We start from the raw sequence: 20,073 nt of genomic DNA, 5'->3' as shown, positions 1-20,073 counted from the left end.
CCCACCAATGTCCTGTTAGCTGTGCAACACATTGCATCAGAGGGGCAGTCTGACAGAATGGTGTCTGACATGCAAGTGCGTATGAAGCAAAGGTGTGGAAACGAATTCCGCCACATGGAAAAATAAAGGCACCCATTGGCATTCACTGATGCTTGCTGGGCGCTCCTGGAAGCCAACCAGGGCGGTGGGTGCTGCGTTTCAGCAGCGATGACAGCGGGTCACCTCCACTTGTGCAGAGCAAGGCATGCAGGCTCTTGTTCATTGCTAGCAAAAATGCACAGCGAACGCGCATCTCAACGCACGGCGTTTCGGCGGCAACAACGCCGAGCAGCCCTGAGGGAGGGCAGGGTGAGGAGACCTGGGCGAGAGGAGACGCCCCGCCCTCTCTGACGTGAGCGAAGGCAGAGGAAGGCGGAGCGCCTCCTCCCGCCCCCTCGCCCCCGCCCACTCCGGGGCGCTTTTCCTTTCTCTTTTCTGCCTTTTGACTCTCGGCCCTTTCCGTATCGCGTGTTAGCGCGGCGCAGCGAGCGCGCCGGCGATGGAGCGTGGTGCGGCGGCGGCCGTGAGGCGCCTACGCGCGCCCGGCGGCGGCGAGCGGGATGGCGACCGCCGCTCCTCGCCCTCTCGGCGAGAGGACGGAGAGGCCGACCTGCAGAGGAAGAAGCGGGGCGGGCCGCGGCGACGGCTGCTGGGCGAGGCGCGGGGGGCGCCGCTGGTGTTGCTCTACCTGTTGGTGCTGCGGGTGCTGGTGCAGGTCTCGCACCGGCAGCTGCTCAGTCCGCCCGCCGGACGCGGGGAGCGCGAGTTCAGCGCGCAGCGCGCCAGGTAGACCGGGGGGGGGGGGGGGGGGGGCCACCGCCCGCACTCCTGTGGCTCCCGCTTGCAGTGGCACGCCGTGCTGATTTTGGGGTTGGCGTTGTGGAGAGCTGTGTGACGGTTGAGTGTCGTGGTTGGCGGGGCGAGGAGTCCTGGAGAGAGAGCGGTTTTACATGGCCTCGTAGGTGGGAGGCCACAGAGGTGATCGGAGGGCTGCAGCTTTTCTCCTGTGAGGGAGCTGGGCTTGTGCAGCTTGGAGAAAGAAGGATTCCAGAGACCTCGTTGTGGCCTTCCAGTACTTAAAGGGTGCTTACAAGCAGGAGGATGCAGCTTTTCACGCAGGTAGATAGTGAGGAGGCATTTGAGTTAGATGTTAGGAAGAAATTCTTTACTGAGAGGGCACTGATGCCTTGGCACAGCTGCCCAGAGAAGCTGTGGTGCCCCATTCCTAAAGGATGGGCCCTGAGCAGCCTGAACTGGTGGGGGGCGGCCCTGTCCACAGCAGGGCATTGGAACTGGATGATCTTTCAGTTCCCTTCCAACCTAAGCCATCCTGTGATTCTCTGGTTCTGTTATGATCTTTACTGTTACCATCTTGGATGTCTTGAGTAAAGTTACCAGTGTTAGTCTCTTACTGTGAACTTTGAATTTAAAAGATGTACAAAAACGTTAAAGCTACTCTTAAAAATGCTAAAACTTATCTGAAATTAAGGTGTATACAAATACTGAATGTGTTGATGTTGACTGTACAATTTGTCTTTCAGGGGATACCTTGACAACATAACAGCAATCGGGCCCAGAACAGTTGGAAGTCCAGAAAATGAAGTTCTTACAGTTAACTACCTCTTACAACAAATTAAGGCAATAGAAACTGAAAGCACAGATGCTCATAAGATATTTGTAGACATACAGAGACCCACAGGCTCCTTCAGCATTGACTTTTTAGGAGGCTTTACTAGCTACTACGCAAACATAACCAATGTTGTAGTGAAACTGGAACCTCGAGGTGGAGCTGAGCATGCTGTCTTATCCAACTGTCACTTTGATTCTGTACCGAATACCCCAGGTAGGCCCACTTGTTGCTTCTGTATTTCTCTGTAGTTCACAATCTACAGAGCTTGGCTCACTGTCTTCTCCTAGCTAAAACCCTTATAGCCATGTGCTGAGACACTGCATGTGTCAACTAACTTATTTGATTTCAGTGAAATTCACTATGTATAGAGTGACAGGTTAGTCCTGTTTTAGTCATCGTGTTTTAGGATATAACTTGTTTTCTGGCAGGCAGCAAATTATGGATGTCAGATTTGGATTTCTGAGTTTTGTTATGTCTGCCTTTCTTTTAATCCATTCCTCAGGCATGTCACTTGTGCTGCTTCTACCTGTAATTCAGCTGTTTCCATACTTCTGTACTGATTTTAACTTGGTTTTCCTGTAATGGAATGCTTTGCGCTGGAGTCTGTTCCCAACTCCCACTAAGCAGTTTTTCTTCCCATGCCATCTGGTATGTTTTATCTCAAATTTTTAGTACTGTGTCCTTATGCTATACCTTTTTTTTTTTTTTTCCTTTTTTTTTTTTTTTACCCCACTTTTAAAGTTTCTCACTCAAAAGACTATGGTGATCAGAGATTTAAGGTACTGTTGCTTTGGCGGTATGTATGTCTCTCACTGCTACTTTCACCTCTGTGTGTTTCCTAGTTCTTGACCTTCAGTGTTTTTATAAATCTAATCGTCTTAAACAATTACTGCAACATGTTTGTAATCACCTTTGCCAGTTTGTGGTATGTCATTGCCAGGAAGGTATGGAACTAGAAATCATTCAAATACATTTGTTGTAACACATAGCCACAGGTGTATGCCACTTATTACAGCTGGAAAGTACTACACATTTCAGTCACTAACAGTAGTTTTACTTAGAATTTTTCATTTACAGCCTGCACTACATTTTATTTTGGGGAGTAAACTTTCTGTTCTTGAGCACACACAAATAATCCTCATTACTGAGGAAACAGTTGAGTCTTAGCTAGAGAAACAAAACATTTGCTATACTCTTTGTGCTTCTGTTCTGTCAACAAAGAGAATACAGGACTTCACTTTAACCTCTGGTCATATTTAGGCAAGATGGATTTCCAATTATATTTAATAACTGTGATTATTGTACAATATCTGATTTAGGAACTGCAGAGGTTATTATTACTGCATTTATAGTCCGACTAGTCCTTGACCTAAAGAATGCTTCACAAGTATAATGTAATGATGACTGTTTTTAGATGTGTAAGTGGTGTGCCTGTTTCTGTGGGTTGTTGCACAGGGTTATGTATCCATCAGTTACTTTCTTTACAGTTATTCAGTCAGTAGACTGAATCAGAAGTATTTCACCAATCTTGCACAGAGGTGGGAATATCATAGAATGGCTTAGGTCAGAAGGGACCGTAAGGAATATTTGGTCCCAATGTCTGTTTTATGGGCAGTATTGCCACCCCCCAGATCAGGCTGCCCGTGTGAAAAGCTCTTCCTTCTGTTTATAAGCTCTCTTTACGTACTGGAAAATCACAGTGAGGTCAGTGTGGAGAAGAGGGGGCTCCAGAAGAGCCAGCACAGCTCCTCAGCCTGTTTTCATAGGAGATGTGTTCCAACCCTCTGATAGTCTTTGTGGCCCTTCTTTGGGCCCACTCTGGCAGCTCCACATCCTTGTGCTGGGGGCCCAAGGCCTGACCTCAGTTCTCCAAATGAGGCTTCATGAATTATTAGTGAGAATCATGAAGAAGTTTATAATGGAACTAGAAATTAACCTATATGCTTGCCATTAACCACAGTGCATCCTTTTATCACAGCAGTGAGGAACTGCTCTTTCATTTTCCTGCTGTGAAATTTGCGCGTAACCTAAGCAAGAGCCTTTTCTTTTCTGTTCTTTTGTCTTTCTATAACTAAGCTGATTTGAGAAAAATGTTTTGTTTAAGCAGAATCAGCATGACTTCGTGTTTCATTGAATGGTATATTTGCAAATTAAAATAATAGTATGTGATCTGCTGTTAATGCTTATAGAGTTTTCCTGATATTATTTCTGATATTTCTGATATTGAAATATTTAAAGTTTTCTTTAAGTTGCCACTTATACTGCTGTGTACACGTTTCTTGAAATTCAAAGCAAGTGCTTTTCACTGTTGCTAATGGTGTAGCACAGTGCTCTGTTGGAGTAAAGAAAAACTCAATAAACCATTCAAGCTTCAGTGTTAGAAAGCTTTAGCACCTTTTTAGCTAGAGAAGAGTGTACAAAAAAGGCTAATGAAGGAAATGGGTAAGCTTTAAACTCTTAACCTATTTCTGTTGTTTTAGTGGTACTGATTTTCAGTTTACACATCCTATTTGGTTATTTTCTAAGAAACTTGAAGGTGGAAATGTTCTTGAAATTATTTCTATAGGTGTAGCTGACAGCAGGGTTTCTTTGTGTAACTGATATTTGTCTTAAGATCTGCTTTGACTTGCTTAGTGTTTTATTGTATGCAAAGTGTTTGGGAATATTTTTCCTCTGAGCTTGTGCATGTGTTTTGAACCTTTGTTTTTCCTTGATTTACACAGAGACCATAAGTCTTTAGTTTTCAGCAAGATTTATTGCTTCCTTGTCCAGTTCTCAGCACAGCATCACACAAAAAGAACTCAGCATGACTAAGAGTAGACTACTGGTAAATTCAGGCAGCAATATAATCAGGGTATTAAATCACATCTTTGTTGGAAGGCATTTTGCAAAATGAAGTATTGTTGAGAATTAGATTAAAGAACAATGTACAGGAAAGGTTCTCCTTGTATATGCATTTATATTTATTAGTTTATTTTAAAGTACCTGCATACAATAGAGTAAAGTTTTCAGTGAGATGCACCCTTTTTGTGGAAGGGGGAGATGTGTCTAAATTCTGTCAAGTTGCAAGCTTTGGAAAAGCTACATTTTATATATGAACTAAGAAGTTTCAGCAGCTAATGACTCTGCCTATCATTCTGATGCGGCTTGTGGCAAGTAATGCTTTACAAACTGCTGTCATCATCTCAGTTCAAGTAGGCATCATCGGAGTGATACGACATTTCTCCCTTTAGTTCCAAAGTTCTATTGATTAGAGTGGATAGAAAGGTGCTACAGCTGTACCAAAGTGAGAGAAGTGGGGCAAGGGACACCTAGAATATGGTTACTTAATCAAGATGAAGGATTGATAGGGCGTGGGAGGAAGTTTGAAGAAGTGGATGTAAGTCTGGAATAGTGTTGGATCAGAATTGTAAACAGATCATTGAGGCCAAAATGGAAAAGGATTTCTCCTCTAATGAAACTGGAAGGGTGTTAGAAAGCATTCTGCCACAAAACTACCACATTGCAACATATACTATTTTAGGGTGCTTTAAAGGAGTTCTGGTATTTGTTTATTTTGCCATATTGTCCTTAATGTTACTTTCAGAATGTGTCCAGTTACTTACTTGTAAGAGGGTGGAATTCCTTATGGTCTCTTGTATGGGAAAGTTCAGTTTTGTTAATTGTAGTAGGCTGTGAGCACTTCGCTTGTTTAGCACCTAGTTTGTCTAGTTCTCTTGAAGAATATTATTGGATCTGGTATTCTGTACATCACTTGTTTGACTTTTGAACATTAGTTTTCTTTCTGCTATTGCTTATAACTAATGGATTTGGGGTACAATCTATAGCAGAAAATATACTAAAGCTTGGCATAACCATGGCTAGATTAAATGATTGAGAGGATGTGAAACTTTTTTGTCTCAGCTCTTTGTTGCAATTTTGTGCGTTTCTTATAAGTCATGCTGGTCTGCTTATTATTTTAAGGTGCAAGTGATGATGCTGTTAGCTGCTCAGTGATGCTTGAAATACTTTATACTCTCTCAAAATCATCAGAGCCCCTTCAGCATGCTGTCATATTCCTATTTAATGGAGCAGAAGAAAATATTTTGCAGGTAAGAGTGTGCCAGGATGATAAAATGTACATCAAAGTTGTGAATTAAAAGCCTGGTATAAGAGTGACTGCAGCTGTCACTTTTGTTTCATCTGTTGAAATATTAAATGCTAGTCTTAACATTCTGAGGAAAACGTATTTGCTGTCGAAAAATATACTTAAATTAAAGCTGTTGTTCACATTAATTTAATTGGAAGACTTTGATCTTCTGTTCTGTTTGTGTTACGAATGATCTGAATGCCTTGTCGGAGTTTGATCTGTGATCATACGTGATGGAAAATAACTCTTAGGCTGGTATGGAAGAGTATGGTATGACCTGTATTTTCTTTGTTTCTCACCAAGGCTAGTCACGGCTTCATTACACAACATGAGTGGGCCAAGTCAATTAGAGCTTTTATTAACCTGGAGGCAGCAGGTGTAGGAGGGAAAGAACTTGTTTTTCAAACAGGTAGGAGCATGTATTGTGTCCGGGGGTAGTTCTGGTAATAAGCAGTGTAGACTTGAAAGAGTATTGAAAGTGTCTCGTAACTAGAAGACGGGAGAACTACCGTGCCTCTTTCTCAACCCTTTGTCGTAAGTGAGTTGCTCTGCATCTTCAAGAACACACAGGCTGAAGCAGTGTGGCAGAAGTTCCCTCATAGATTGGAAACCTGTGTAGAGCAGTGCTATAGTTGTGTTTCTCTTATACATCAAGGTAGTGAGGAGACAAACAGATCAGTATCTTACTTGTATCTTGCGTACTCATAAATCATGTGCTTTATTTAATCTCCAGTCTACCCTTTCAAAATCTTTGCAGAGAGATTTAGGCATTAGAACTCAAGCTGCTGCTCAGAAAGCAGAAAAACTTCTCTGTTAAGCTTCAGCTCCATTGTAATTGAACTGCGTACTTCTAGTATTTTTGTTCTTCATCTAAATCATACTTCCTGCTACTGTGACTGCCTCATTGTTTACTTGCATTGAATGCTTTAGCAGAGAGACTTTTCAGCAAATAATTTTGATATGTGATAGATAATAAATTGGAGATTCTAGTAAAGGCTGTGGTTTATGCATTAGTCCTGTGTCTTCTTTAGGAGAATGGCGTATCTATCTTGCCACTGAACATCAAGACATTTATGTATTTTTCCACCTGTGACTAATTGTCTAAATTGTATGAGACGTTCAACTTAAATAAATGAACTTAGTATACTTTGTGGGGCGACACAGTTTCTTTGTGTATTGTTGTTTGTTACAATATAGGTACCTGTCTTAACTGAGATTCAGAAAGTAGTTGTTGTGAGCTTTCTGTTCATCTTCTGTTAGGGCCTGAAAATCCTTGGTTGGTACAGGCGTATGTATTTGCAGCCAAACATCCCTTTGCATCTGTGGTGGCACAGGAAATATTTCAGAGTGGTATTATCCCAGCCGATACAGACTTCCGGATCTATAGGGACTTTGGAAATGTTCCAGGTATGTTATCAGAAAACGTCAATGGACACTATGCAACCATTCATTTGTCTAAGCTTACAACAAGCAGGCTGTTCTGTTGCTCAGAATGAAGGGGGATGTGCTGAGTGTGTCATTCATCCTGCAGAAAGATTCTCTTCGATAATTTTTGTTTGCTTACATTGCAAATTATTTGGACATTTGAAGAGTTTTCAGACAGGCCTTTTGCAAAGTTTTTTTTTTTAATCAGTAGTAAAAAGGATACACTTGACATTTTGAAAAGCGTTCCTGTGGTTCCACTGACACTGACAGTATTGCTGTCAGAGTGGATCTGTTTCTATTGATGTATTTTTACTAAATATTTGGAAAGCAGTAAGTATACTTTTTTTTTCTGATGCTGATATGATTAACAATTTTCATGTTTTTCTCCATTAGACATCTGTAGAGATTTGTCTGCAGGTGTCGTGTAATCAATATGTTAGTAACAACAGGTATCTTAAATTGTCCTTTTTAAATACAGGTGGAATCTTAGTCTTCCTTATACAAAGCAAACTTGTTCATTTTGGCAGAAAGTAACCAGGCTGCAAAGTAGAGCAGTGTTTTCTGTGAAAGTTATTTGAGGCTTTCATATTTATTTTGATATTTTTAGATTTACACAACTTATCGTTTTTTTTTCTCTCTGTAGGAATAGACCTGGCATTTATTGAAAATGGCTACATTTATCATACAAAATATGACACATCAGACAGAATTTTAACAGACTCCATTCAGAGAGCAGGTTAGTTTCAAGAATTAAATAACAGCTACGAAATCCTCAAGTGTGACTACATAGCTGTTTCTTCATTTTGATGCAAGACTACTAACCCAAGAAATGCACTATGTGAAAAACTGCTTGTTGATGAGAAAAGAGTTAACTGAAAATATGCCTTTAAAATACAGAGGGAACGTGTTGGAGCAACTTGGGAAAATAAGCTATCACCATAACTAATGTTGGTTTGAAATTTTGGCATCTAATTGAAGTTACAAGCCAGCCATTTGAATGGTTCCATTAATTTATAGTTGATTGTTCAACATTTGGCTTTCCTTTCTTTCTCAGTAAGGCCTGTTATTGATTAACATTGAACTTAGGCGTTGTGTGAGATGAAAAAGTGGTTGGCACACGTAGGCTCTGAAGGAAAAGAGCCTCTATGTCTCTACCTAATAGTCCCTGAGGGAAAGGAAGGCAGGTAATTCATAGCTGGTGAAACATGGAGCTGGGTGCTAGAGGCAGAGAAAGAGGAAGAAGTTTAACAGAAAGTTTAACTCCTCTGTTGACGCTTGGGATATACTGCTTTAATATGAGACTTGAAGGGCTTTTAGGCTGAAAGATAGATTAGTTCATTGACTGAAAAAGTATTGAAGTGTAGAAAGCTTTTGAAGCTTATTTAAAGAATAACTACAGATTATCTGATGAAAATACATAGTCTATACCTTCAAGTAGGAATTCAAAATAATCAGCTGTGTATTAGCTTCTTTTGTTATGGATATTTCAATGCAGTTTTAAATGCACAAAATAATGCAGTGTATTAATTCATTAATTCTGATACAGTTTTGTTGTGTATTTGCTCTTTTTAATAGGTGACAATATTCTAGCGATGCTAAAATACCTAGCTACATCAGATATGCTGGCAAAATCTTTTGAGTATAGACATGGAAATGTTGTATTCTTTGATGTACTTGGTTTATTTGTCCTGGCTTATCCTGCTCGTGTTGGCACCATCATGAACTACGTAATAGCAGCAATTGCTTTTCTTTACTTAAGCAAAAAAGTATTACAGCCCAAAAACAGAGGTAAATCTATTTTTTTTTCTTAATCTACTATTATGTTACGAAGAGTAAGAAGTACTCAGGAGATAAAGAAAAACTGTTTCCTTATATCCCTTTGAATCATAACCATTCTGAAACGCTTCTCTAATTTGATAAACTTAAGAAGAAAATTTCAGGTGTGCAGGAATTACTTTGTGTTTAAGTTACTCAACTATGAATATTTATGATGGGCTGTGATTGCCCAGATGTCTACCATTCATGAACTGCTATTATAGCTTTTATCCTTTCAGGAAGATTTAGTTTAAACATTTCAAAAATCTTAAGAAAAGAAAAAAAAAAAAAAACCCAGCTGCCTACCATTTGTATGAACTCTGTTCATAATGTGGGTAGAGCTTCAGAAACATGTTTCTTGAAGAGCTGGCCATAGGCAGGAGGAGATTGCAAAACAGAAAACAGGGGAAAAGATTGCTATCGCCCGTAATGAAGAGCGTAAAGTCAAACCCTCTAATCAGACATTTTCATTTGAGGCATGGAACTGTATCTATTAAAAAAACAAAACAAAACAAAAAAACCCCACGTAGTATCAAGAAAACTTTTTTTTTTCCAGAGTAAGAAAAAATTATAAGCAAAGCAACTCTCATGTTTTCTGAGATTTTTGGCTTCACCAGTTCTCTAGAAAAGCTGTTATCGTCAGTAGTGTGGTGACCAAGGAGGTAGACTTTCCTCTGGGGACTAATCCTCTAGTGAGAAGTGCTGCAGAATGATTTGCAAGAAAATAAATAGGCTAAGTGATTTAGACCGTACAGTTAAGAACTCCTCAGAGTGAGCTCCTTATTTGGTCATTACCACAATTATACTGTGATTTTAATGTTGATGATAGTCTGCAGTAGAATTTATGACTGTTGGGTGAAACGTTTTTTCTTCTTTGTAGCAATTAATAACCTGAAGAAATTCTTTACTGCGTTTGGCTTAATACTGTTAAGTTGGATCTCCACACTTGTAACTGTCCTTATTGTGGCGGTGTTCATCTCTCTCGTTGGACGGTCTCTTTCTTGGTATACCCATTTCTATGTTTCTGTGTTTCTGTATGGCACTGCAGCTGTAGTTAAGCTCATTCTCGTTCACTCACTAGCCAAGAAGTTCTACTACAAGGTAAGACTGACTTCGCTGCCATTGTTAAAGAGCGTGAGTGTAGTGTTTAATCTCACTTGAGCATTGGGTTGTTGCGTTAAATGAGAGTTAGCAGCCCCTTGATTTAGGGCTTTGTCCTCACTAATGATTGGTAGCAGTTGATTCAGGGGAAAAAAATCAAAAGCCTTTTAGTAGACAATGTATTGTTTCTTCCCTGTGGCACACTCTTATTCTCCCATCACTTGTTGATAAGAGATCAAAGCAACAGCTGGAGAATTGAGTATCTTTATCTTATCATATCTTTAAATGTTCTTGAAGCTCAGAAAATCTGCATCTATACTCAAATGGTCTTTTGAGTCTTTCCAAACTCTTATGAACATACTTATAAGACTTCCCTGAATGTAACCATATGTTGGTACTTTTAATGCATCTTTTAGTATTTCTATTCTTTAATTCATCTAAATCATAACATAAATTTTGTCATGGAACTTGGTATTCCTAGTCTTTCTTTCCCATTCTGTCCTGTTGCAAAACAGAAGGGAAGTTTCTGTTTTCTAGTAGCTCTCACAGACAGGAGATAATTATTTGGTTTCAGGTGCTGGATCTAGTTCTTACCTGATGATTGTCTGAAGAACAGATCACTTGACTAGATATTATTCATCTCTCAGTTTTCTTGGCATGCTTTAGGTTACAGTATACCTCTGTAACTTATCTTATACCTAAGAAGATCTGCATAAAAATTTCGGAAGCTGATCTCTCATTTGGCTACGACAGGCAATGCTTAAGTGTTGATGAAGTAATGTGTTTGCTGTTAACAGTCCAGGAACAAGAGGATCAATAAAGTTTTTGTTTTGAGAAGAAATGTTTGGGTTACCAAATGTATTTCCTCACTGCCCCCATTTTTTCACATCCTGAGATGGAATTAGGTACTTCCTTAAAACCATCCAGGAAGGTGGTCCTTCTTGCTACTAGCAAAAAAAAAAAACGACAAAACAAACAACACAATCCATCATGAGTAAGTGTAAATGTCAGAGCAGATGCCTTTTAAATTTGAGTTGTCCAAGACAAACAATTCCATGTGAGAAATTAGAGTTTGTTTATGAATTCTTATGACATTTGATACATGAAATGTTTTTTTGCTCAATGGTGATTGATTCCCTTTTTGTTGCAGAACATGAATGACCAGTACTTGGGAGATGTGTTTTTTGATGCCTCATTGATGATTTGGTCTGTATTATTGGCAATGATTACTCACATTGGTCTTTGTTCAGCATTCATTTGTACGTTGTGGGTAGCATTTCCTTTACTCACAAAGCTGATGATCCATGAAGAATTCAGACAAAAAGGTATGAGTTTTTGGTGGGGAAGGCTACATTCAAAAACCTCTGCCCCCTGCTATTATATATTAAGGTGTTTTCTTCCAGTCTGTATTGTTTAAGCAAAGTAACTCAATTCAGGAGCAGAGAATTTTTGAAGTACTTACAATGTCACAAGAATGTGTTCTTCAACCAAAGGCAGTCTGAAACTGTGGAGAATCTTTCTAGAAAAACGTATTGAGAAGCATACTATATTTCAAGCTAAAAAGAACAGTATTATTTGGGATTACTAACTGATCAAATATTTTTTATGGTAAACATTGTTATAAAAATGGAACATTTAGAAAGTCTTTGGAACAAAACGTCTGGTAAGCATTTTTTGGTAACATGAGAGTTGTTTTGCAGTGTTCCTAGAAGAGTCATATTGACATTGGCTGGGTAAAATGAAGTCTCTGCCAAGGTCTTCATATTGTATGTGGACTTGCACATTGGCCTTGCAGCAGTGGATGGATATATTAGTAATGTTCTGCATTTTGTGTCCTGCAGGTGCCACAATGAAATTTGTTGTGATGTACATGCTAGGAATGTTTGTTCCCTATCTATATATGATGTATCTCAACTGGACTGTATTTGAAATGTTTACTCCTATTATGGGACGAAGTGGTTCAGAAATTCCACCAGACGTAGTGTTGGCAGGATTTATTGTGGCCAGCACTATGATTCTGTCATCCTATTTTGTAAGTAGAATTTTAGAAGGTTTAAAACTTTTTAAGCTTTCTCTAGACTCGAAAATCAGTGTTTTTTTCTAATCTACTGTTTGATGTTAATGATATTATTCAATATCTCAAATGTTAATACAAGAAAATTCTAGGAAATGGGGAAGATCCTGTTTTTCAGAAAGAGGTAATTGAAAAGGATTTCAAAATTCTTTTGCTCTGTATTGATATAATAAAATGAGTAATTTAATACTGGAGTTTGAGCAGACATTCATGTTAGATGAAGTACAGTATGTACTAAACAAAATCTATGCAACACTTCAAAAACATTTTAGACTTTTTTATGGCACCCTTGCTGCATAATGTCTAGGTTTTTCTTGTCATATGTCTTACAAAAATGAGAAGTTTTTTTTAAACCTCTAGAACGTACTTTTTTTGTTTTCAAATATTGAGATTGCAAGAAAGTTTACTGTGTTAAACAGTATTCTTTCTAATGTACTTGCAGTTCCGTAATTGGATTTTAGAGTTATGCAGTGTATTTTATTTCTTAGCCTTGTAGTTTTATAACTGAGCTGTCTTTTTGTTCTCTAGATTAACTTCATTTACCTTGTCAAAAGTACAAAAACGACGCTAATAACTTTAACTGCTGTGTTTCTAGTCACTCTGATTCTCGTTTGTAGTGGAATCTTCTTTCCTTACAGTTCTGATGCAGCTAATCCAAAGCCTAAGCGAGTCTTTCTTCAGGTAAGAAGAGTCTTGCATATAATACTGCCTTTATGCTACGTGCAGGAGAGTTTCTGTTGTTATTTTTAAATGCTTTAACCTTTATGAAGTAGCTTTTCTGGTGCTTGCTTGATTTAAGGTGTAACAATTATTCTTGGATTTGAAAGAGCTGGTACTGTTTCTTATGTTCAGCTCCTGTGTTTGGTTCATTTTTGTCAGGAGAAGAGGTTGTTTTGTGATCTATGTAATTGTATTCATAAATATTTAAGTATACGTTGCATACTGAAAATACAGTAGACATTAAGGGTTGATGTAGAGGATATTTGGGAATTACTTATAAGTCTTGCAAGTTTCACAAACTGCCAGCATCTAACTGTTTTTTGTTTGTTTGTTTTTGCTTTTTAAAATCTTCCAGCATATGAACAGAAGATTTCATGATCTAGATGGAAACCTGTTTAAAAGTGACTCTGGTATATGGATTAATGGATTTGATTATAATGGAATATCTCACATAACTCCTCATGTACCTGAAATCAATGACACCATTAGAACTCCGTGTGAGGAGTGGGCTCCGTTTTGTGGCCTTCCTTGGATTCTGCCTGTGCATTTCATGTTCCGGTTGGTGTGAACACTGCTTAATTTGAGCCACTTGGTTTGTGCAGTCTCCCTTTTGGAAGGGAAGAAAGATAAGGGTAAACTTGGCCAAAAAGTAAATTATCCTTCCGCTTGAAAGGCGCTTTAACTTCTGTCTGGATACACTGTCTGCTGCCACAAACTGTGCCAGAGATCACTGGGTCTGCTGGAGGAGATTGGGAAGTTGATTTGTGGGAAAATCGATGTCAGTGCCAGTGGAGAGGAAAGTGAGGGGCCTCCTAAAGAGCACTTCAAAGTAGCAGTATGTGTGCTTCTTCCTTTCTTTCCCCTCCTCTACTCAGGTGAAGAAGGTTAAAGTAGATAGTTTCACCAGATGAATAGTAGCTGCTGTAACTGTTCTTTTACACCTGAGAAGTCTTGTGACCAAAAATAAACAATTTTGGAGATCCCAGTATTTATACTTACTTTATTGGTTTGTAAATTCAGACAGGTCCAGATAACAAATAAGAACAGTGATCTTGACTGCTGTTCTGTTATTGTGTCTTTTAAGTGTTTCTCTGTAAGCTGTTAATTTTTAACTATCTTCTTCTAGCTTAAATAGCTTCTGAATATTTTATGTGTTGACAGAGCAGTCAGCTAAGTTGTACAAAAACTTACTCTTTTCATGTTTTAGTACCTCTAACTGCTGCACTGAGATAAAATTAAAATCTCATTTGTTCATTCAGGAAAAACTGGTATCTTCCTGCTTCAGAAATTTTTCCAGCAAGCCCCATTCACTTTGAAGTTCTCACCAAAGAGCTAACGCCCTGGAACTCGGTGAGGTTAAGCTTTGAAGTATCTGGTGAGTGACTGAAGCTCCTAATGTGTGATTTGTTTTTATTTTTATGCTCATAATAGATCAGATTTAATTCCAATACTGCAGTGTACAGTGCCACTCCTAAAATGAGTTTATTTGTGCCAGTCACACAAAGCTCACCAGTTTCAGAACACTGTGGTTGTCACCTTTCAGTTGTTATTTGACTGATACCTTGTCTATTTTGAGTAAGCCTTGATCATCTTCTAGCAAGTCTCTTCTTAAAGTCCATTTACATCTAATTTATCCTACTGCTTAGAAATACTTGAATACTCTTCTATAGAGAACGCAGTTTAGCTCTGTCTTGATTTCAAGGTATATATAGTAATGCAAATTTTACTAGTTACTGTTTAGGAAAATACGTTGTTGGAATGAAAGAAAGAGGGGCAGATGTTCTTTCTCCTTTCAGCTGTTTTTACTTGCCTGCAGGTCCAAGTCACATGTCTCTGTATATTCGGCCGCACGAAGGGTCAGCTTTGTCCACCTGGTCTCTTGGAGATGGAACGCCTGTTGCTAGTGTAGGAGGAGACTACTTTGTGTTTTACTCCCATGGGCTGCAGGCTACACCATGGCACTTCTGGATAGAGCTGACAGTAAGTATGCTGCTGTTGGAAACCTGGTGATTTCATGGGTTTTTAAGTTGGTTCCCTACTTTGTAAATCAGCTCACACTGATTCTGATGCTTTGTCCTCCAGCTTGCTGAACAGTCAAAGGGAGAATCTTTTCCTTGTTTTCACATATTAGGTCTTAAGCTTGCATTTTTCTCATCTTAACCTCATAGTTTTTAAAGTTCTGTCTTCATTATTTCACAGCTTTTTTTCCTGTTGTAAATAGTTCCCTTTTCACATACTTTGCTTACTTGGGAAAGTTTTTTTTGTAAACTTACCTGCCTGAAGAGAATCATAAAAATTTTGTGTTCCATACTTTATTTTTTTGGTTGGAAATAAGGCTTCTGTTAAGTACCAATGCAACAGCTTCCAGAATTCCTATTCCAGTAGGATTATGATCCCTCATGCCCACTGTTAAATTGCCAATGAATAACTTTTTCTAGACTTGTAAGTTACCACTTTACTACTTTACCACATTACCACTTTAACAGTGAGATTTACTATAGGTTTAACATCAAGGAAATATTACCAGAACACATGAAAGCTCAGAAAAGCTCATTATTCCTTCCTGGATTCTACTATATAAACAACCAAATAATCCTTATGAGGTTACATGATAAAGGCAGACAGGAATCTACAGTGTAACAAGCTTTGCAAGACCGAAAAAGCAAAGCTAGGCATAAAATACTTGTCATGCTAAAGGTTCAAAGTGGAAAGATCAGAATAAATACCATGTTGGAGTTCTGTCTTGATTTATTGGCAAAATGTGTGCCTACAAATGAGTTTAGAGCATGTGCTCTAACATGTCAGAGCAATTTCAATTAAAATTGAGCTCATGATGATACTGGTTCAGTTGAAGATATGAAATGCTTTAACTTACAGAACCTGTGGGCTGCAGTTTGTTACATGGGTGTTAGATCTGTGGAAAAGTACATCTGGATTAATTTTATGTTTAAAACCCGTGAGCAGTCATAAATACTGTATTGTCCTTTCTCACTTACAGGCCCCAGAAAACCATTCTGATGGAATAGTCTCCCTTGCCATAGCAGCACACTATTTTTTTGGGGAAGATCAGAAATCACCTCAACTTCATGCCTTACAGGAGAGATTTCCAAATTGGACATTTTCTTCTGGATGGTCCTGCACTTACGACCTTTTTGTTTTTTAATGTTACTAGTAGTGCAGTGCTAATAGGGTAACATCTCTAACATTGGATACTGTAATAAACATCCTACCAAGATACTGGAGACTTCTGCAAGAGTTTTAAATATGTTGGATACCAATAGTGTTTCTTTGGCAGTTTGGCTGTTCACTGGGGATAAGGTGATATTCCGTGTCGATGCAAATACAGTTCAGCTGGTTCTTCCACTGAAATGGCAGTTTGACTGGTGTGTTTCTGAATATGACAACTGCATTTGAGGAAGTAAAGTTAGCACGATACAGTGGTAATTGTAGTGAAAGGGCCTTGTCAAATTATTTTGAAATAGCATAAAATGTGACTGTACTTCATGCATGTTCCACCTACGTTTAATGGAAATTCAGACTGGACATCGGGAAACATTTCTGTACTGCAAAGGCAGTCAAACACTATAACAGGCTTCCTAGTGAGATGGTTGATGCCCCGTGTCTGTCAGTGCTTAGAAGGCAATTGGACAATGCCCTCATAGACTTTAACCTCTGATCAGCCCTGACATGGGCAGGCAGTTGGACTCTGTGATCTCCGTAGATCCCTTCCAACTGAACCGAACTGTTCTGCAGGCTGTTGTCATGTACCGTCCTATTAAAGTAGAATATTCAACTAAGAGATGCTTGTTTACATGGTGGGGGAAAGGATAGCAAAATCCTAGATGGTGCTTTTGTTGCTGGACGAAGTTACTGAAAGCGGGTGCCTGTGTAGGTTCCACAATGCAGAAAAGCTGGTATTCTGGAATGTGGTAGTTATTTATTTGAGTGAAACCATGACAATCCGTGTTATCATTTCCATTTAATGTCTTTCTGTTAAAAACATAGCTTCTATTTTTTGCCTGTCTTTTCAGTGCAGGAATTTGTGTGGGTAGGTTTCACCTGTCACCTTGTGCTTCTATTCCTGTTACGACTTTTTAGTATCAACGTACAAGCATGTACTCACTCTCATGTATGTAAGAGTGCCAAGTCACCACTTCTTTGAGTGGATGTCTTATAATTAATCCACTCTAAATTTCAAGTTATCTTCTAATTTGTTAGAATTGGCTAAATTTTGGTATCTCCTTTGGAGAGACTTGTAGTAGTGTGACAGTATTGCACTTCGCTAATACATTTGTTTCTTTAAATATGGGTTGCTTTCAGTAAGGAAAAATACCAAGAAGCATCCTTAAAAGAATGTCTCCTGACATTTCTGAGTCGCTGTTCTTGTTTTTATTCCTACGGGATGGGGCTTGTAAATGACTGTGATTTTTAGAATAACTTTCAGTTTGGACAGGCTTTGAATTGTGAAGCCATTGACCTGTTGTTGTTCAGGTTTTGTTTCTTCTTTACAGCCAAACTCAATATAAAACCTTCTGTGACGTCAACACCATGCCATGATTAACACAGATTCACCTCCTCTTTGTCCCATGAATATTGCCAAATAGCATGTAAAGCAGATTTTGTGCATGCATCATAATTTCAAGTAAAAACATGCTAGTACATGCTAGAAGTTTTACAGGGCATGTGGAAGAAAACAGTTTAATTTGTGTGAGCTGTGACAGAAAGCAGTTCCCAGTTTGGGTATTTTTGCTTCAGGTTGCTCTGTAGCTGTGTAGGTAAGTGTCAGGAAACAGTTTTATTTCTTGCAAGGTCTATTTGCAAGCATTGTTGACTGACTCTTGGACTGCGACAGAAGTTTAATTACTGTAGTTATACCTAACTGGACATCATTATCTTAAATACTCTACATGAACATGAATCAATCATCACTCACTTGTATCAGATTGTATCTGATTCAAAAGAACAGTCTGTGTGTGATGCATTCATTATTTTAAAAACAAACTTGTGCTATTAGTGACTGGGGAAAGAAAACCTTAGTTCTGATTGTCTTGAATCTCAGCATTTGCTGTGTATTGCACTCTAGTTGGTGCACAGCAAGTTAACAAAAGCTGCACTGATATTCACCGTCCTCTCAGATTTGGTTTTTACGTTTTGCCTCTGATTTATAGCTTTTTAAAAAGTACTATGTGAAGAATTCATACCAAGAGCCAATAATGTAAAAATGCCTGTTAGTAATTTCTGGAACTTCCATGAAGCAATAACTTTTGCTAACTCAGGATTTAACCTTTATTAAATTATATAATTATAAGGAATGCCTAATTTGTTGTAAATTTCTGGCTTTATAAATAAAAGTGAAACTCAATCATTAAAACTGTGTGTTCAGTATGCTTGTTAGAGGCGTGCTTGAGTTGTCTTCATTTGTTGTGCCAGTGCTGTATTTACGCTTTGAGTGCAATGAGTGCTAAGTGATGTTGGGAACATCTTGAGTTAGAGCTACGTGGATTATGTGCACTGTCAAGAAATATTAAAAAATTGTGTGAGATGAAAAATGTTGAAATTAAAATCTCTGGCTAGTTGCCTGGACAGGAAGATTCCCCTTGGAAGAAGATGTGATGTGGGGAAGGAGCTGGTAGCAGAGTTGCTTATACTTTTCAGAACTAATAGTTGAGAGCAGATTTGCTGCTGTTGGTCACGGCAGCAAAACACAGTAGAAACTTCTGCTGTTTCAGTGTCCATCTATTTTTGCGTTCAATAAAAGCATGTTCATATTCTGCTACTGTGGTATCTTATTTCTTGTGAAAAGTATTACATGTGTTACTCCACAAAATGAACACAAAGCAGCTGGTAATTTTAAGGGCTGCAGTGCCTAAGAACAGTCTTTGTTCTTAATGAGCCAGTGAGCAGCTAGTTGTTTGGAAAGAATTCATTTTACTTGCACTTCTCAGGAGCCTTTTTGCTTTGCTTTTGTGCTAGAGTTCTTCCCTAAATTTTGATGGATTTAAGAATCTATTATTTATTAACATACATCATTCTGGTACATACCTAGAGGGAAAATAAATAAGCAGTGTACCACTTTAAGCAGATGCTTTCACAGGAGCCCTTTGTGTGTTGTGATTATGCTTTGTGTGCTGTGGTTATGCAAACTAATGCAGCACCAGAGTATATCACTGTACTTTCACATTGTGTGTCTAGAAAATATGCAGGAAAAATGGGGGGATAAGTTCAGTGAACAGAAGAGTTTCAGGTACCATACACAACAGACTGTTGAACTAGGTGGAGTAGTTCTGTGTTAGCAAAACATGTCTCTTAATGTCTGTTCAATTTAGGCTGGATTGTAGGCCTGCTGGAAAACACTAATCAAGGAGACAAGATCTAACACGCCTCTACAGACCTAATTGTAGCATAAGGGACAGAGCTTGTGAAGAGTTTGCATGCATGATAATATTGTTCAGTACTTTTTTTCCTTGGGGTCTGAGTGTGATCTGATGCTCAGTAATGGGCTGGAAGAAGCTGGCAGGATGACCCGACTTAGAACCTGATAGGCAGCACGGAAAGCACCGTGGGAAATGAATAGCCCTAAATTCTACCACAAAAACATGGTCAGAGAATATAAAATTGCATTGCAAGTAAGTGTGACTTGTATTTTGTACACAGAATGTACTCAGCTCATGATACAAGGCTCTGGGGGTGGAAGAAAGGGAGGGTGCAGATAGCAGACAAAATGTGGGAAACAAGCATGTTAAGCGACTGAAGAACTACATCAGTCAGAACTAGAGCCACCAAAGAGGCGTAGAGTCTTGGCAATTGGGGACTGCCTCCTGTGAGGCACCGAGGCCCCCATTTATCACCCAGGTAATCTCTCCAGCAAGGTTCTCTCTCTGCCATGGGTGCCAAGAAGAGGCTAATGTATCTGACAGAGCAGGATGATTACTATCCACTCCTCCACACTCAAACTGGGAATCAGACGACTGTGACAAAGAAAAAGCAGAACATTAAAAGGGACTTCACATCCCTCAGAAGGACATAGAAGAGCTCAGAGTACAAGTGGTGTTCTCCTCTGTCTTAGAAAACAGGGGAAAACCTCTGAATTGTCCTAGAGGATCTCAAGAGGGCTCCCCACAGGTGGTAACACTGCTGATA

At 39.0% G+C, this 20,073-nt stretch overlaps 1 protein-coding gene across 1 annotated transcript; it reads left to right on the top strand.

The window, feature by feature from the left end:
* Positions 1-538: 538 nt before the first annotated feature.
* Positions 539-18,704, top strand: ERMP1 (endoplasmic reticulum metallopeptidase 1). Its single transcript, XM_042877468.1, has 15 exons — positions 539-825; positions 1,581-1,882; positions 5,633-5,760; positions 6,102-6,207; positions 7,059-7,205; positions 7,867-7,959; positions 8,799-9,011; positions 9,919-10,139; positions 11,290-11,464; positions 11,981-12,171; positions 12,742-12,894; positions 13,289-13,491; positions 14,193-14,308; positions 14,750-14,913; positions 15,932-18,704. Exons 1-15 carry the CDS (start codon positions 539-541, stop codon positions 16,094-16,096), a joined length of 2,664 nt encoding a protein of 887 aa, XP_042733402.1. The 3' UTR covers positions 16,097-18,704.
* Positions 18,705-20,073: the final 1,369 nt, after the last annotated feature.

This window comes from Lagopus leucura, unplaced genomic scaffold (assembly GCF_019238085.1).
Source record: "Lagopus leucura isolate 7727_CA_CO unplaced genomic scaffold, USGS_WTPT01 Super-Scaffold_100018, whole genome shotgun sequence".
Taxonomy (NCBI): Eukaryota; Metazoa; Chordata; class Aves; order Galliformes; family Phasianidae; genus Lagopus; species Lagopus leucura.
Note: the sequence above shows the minus strand (reverse complement) of the source record. Positions and strands in the feature narration are given on the sequence as shown.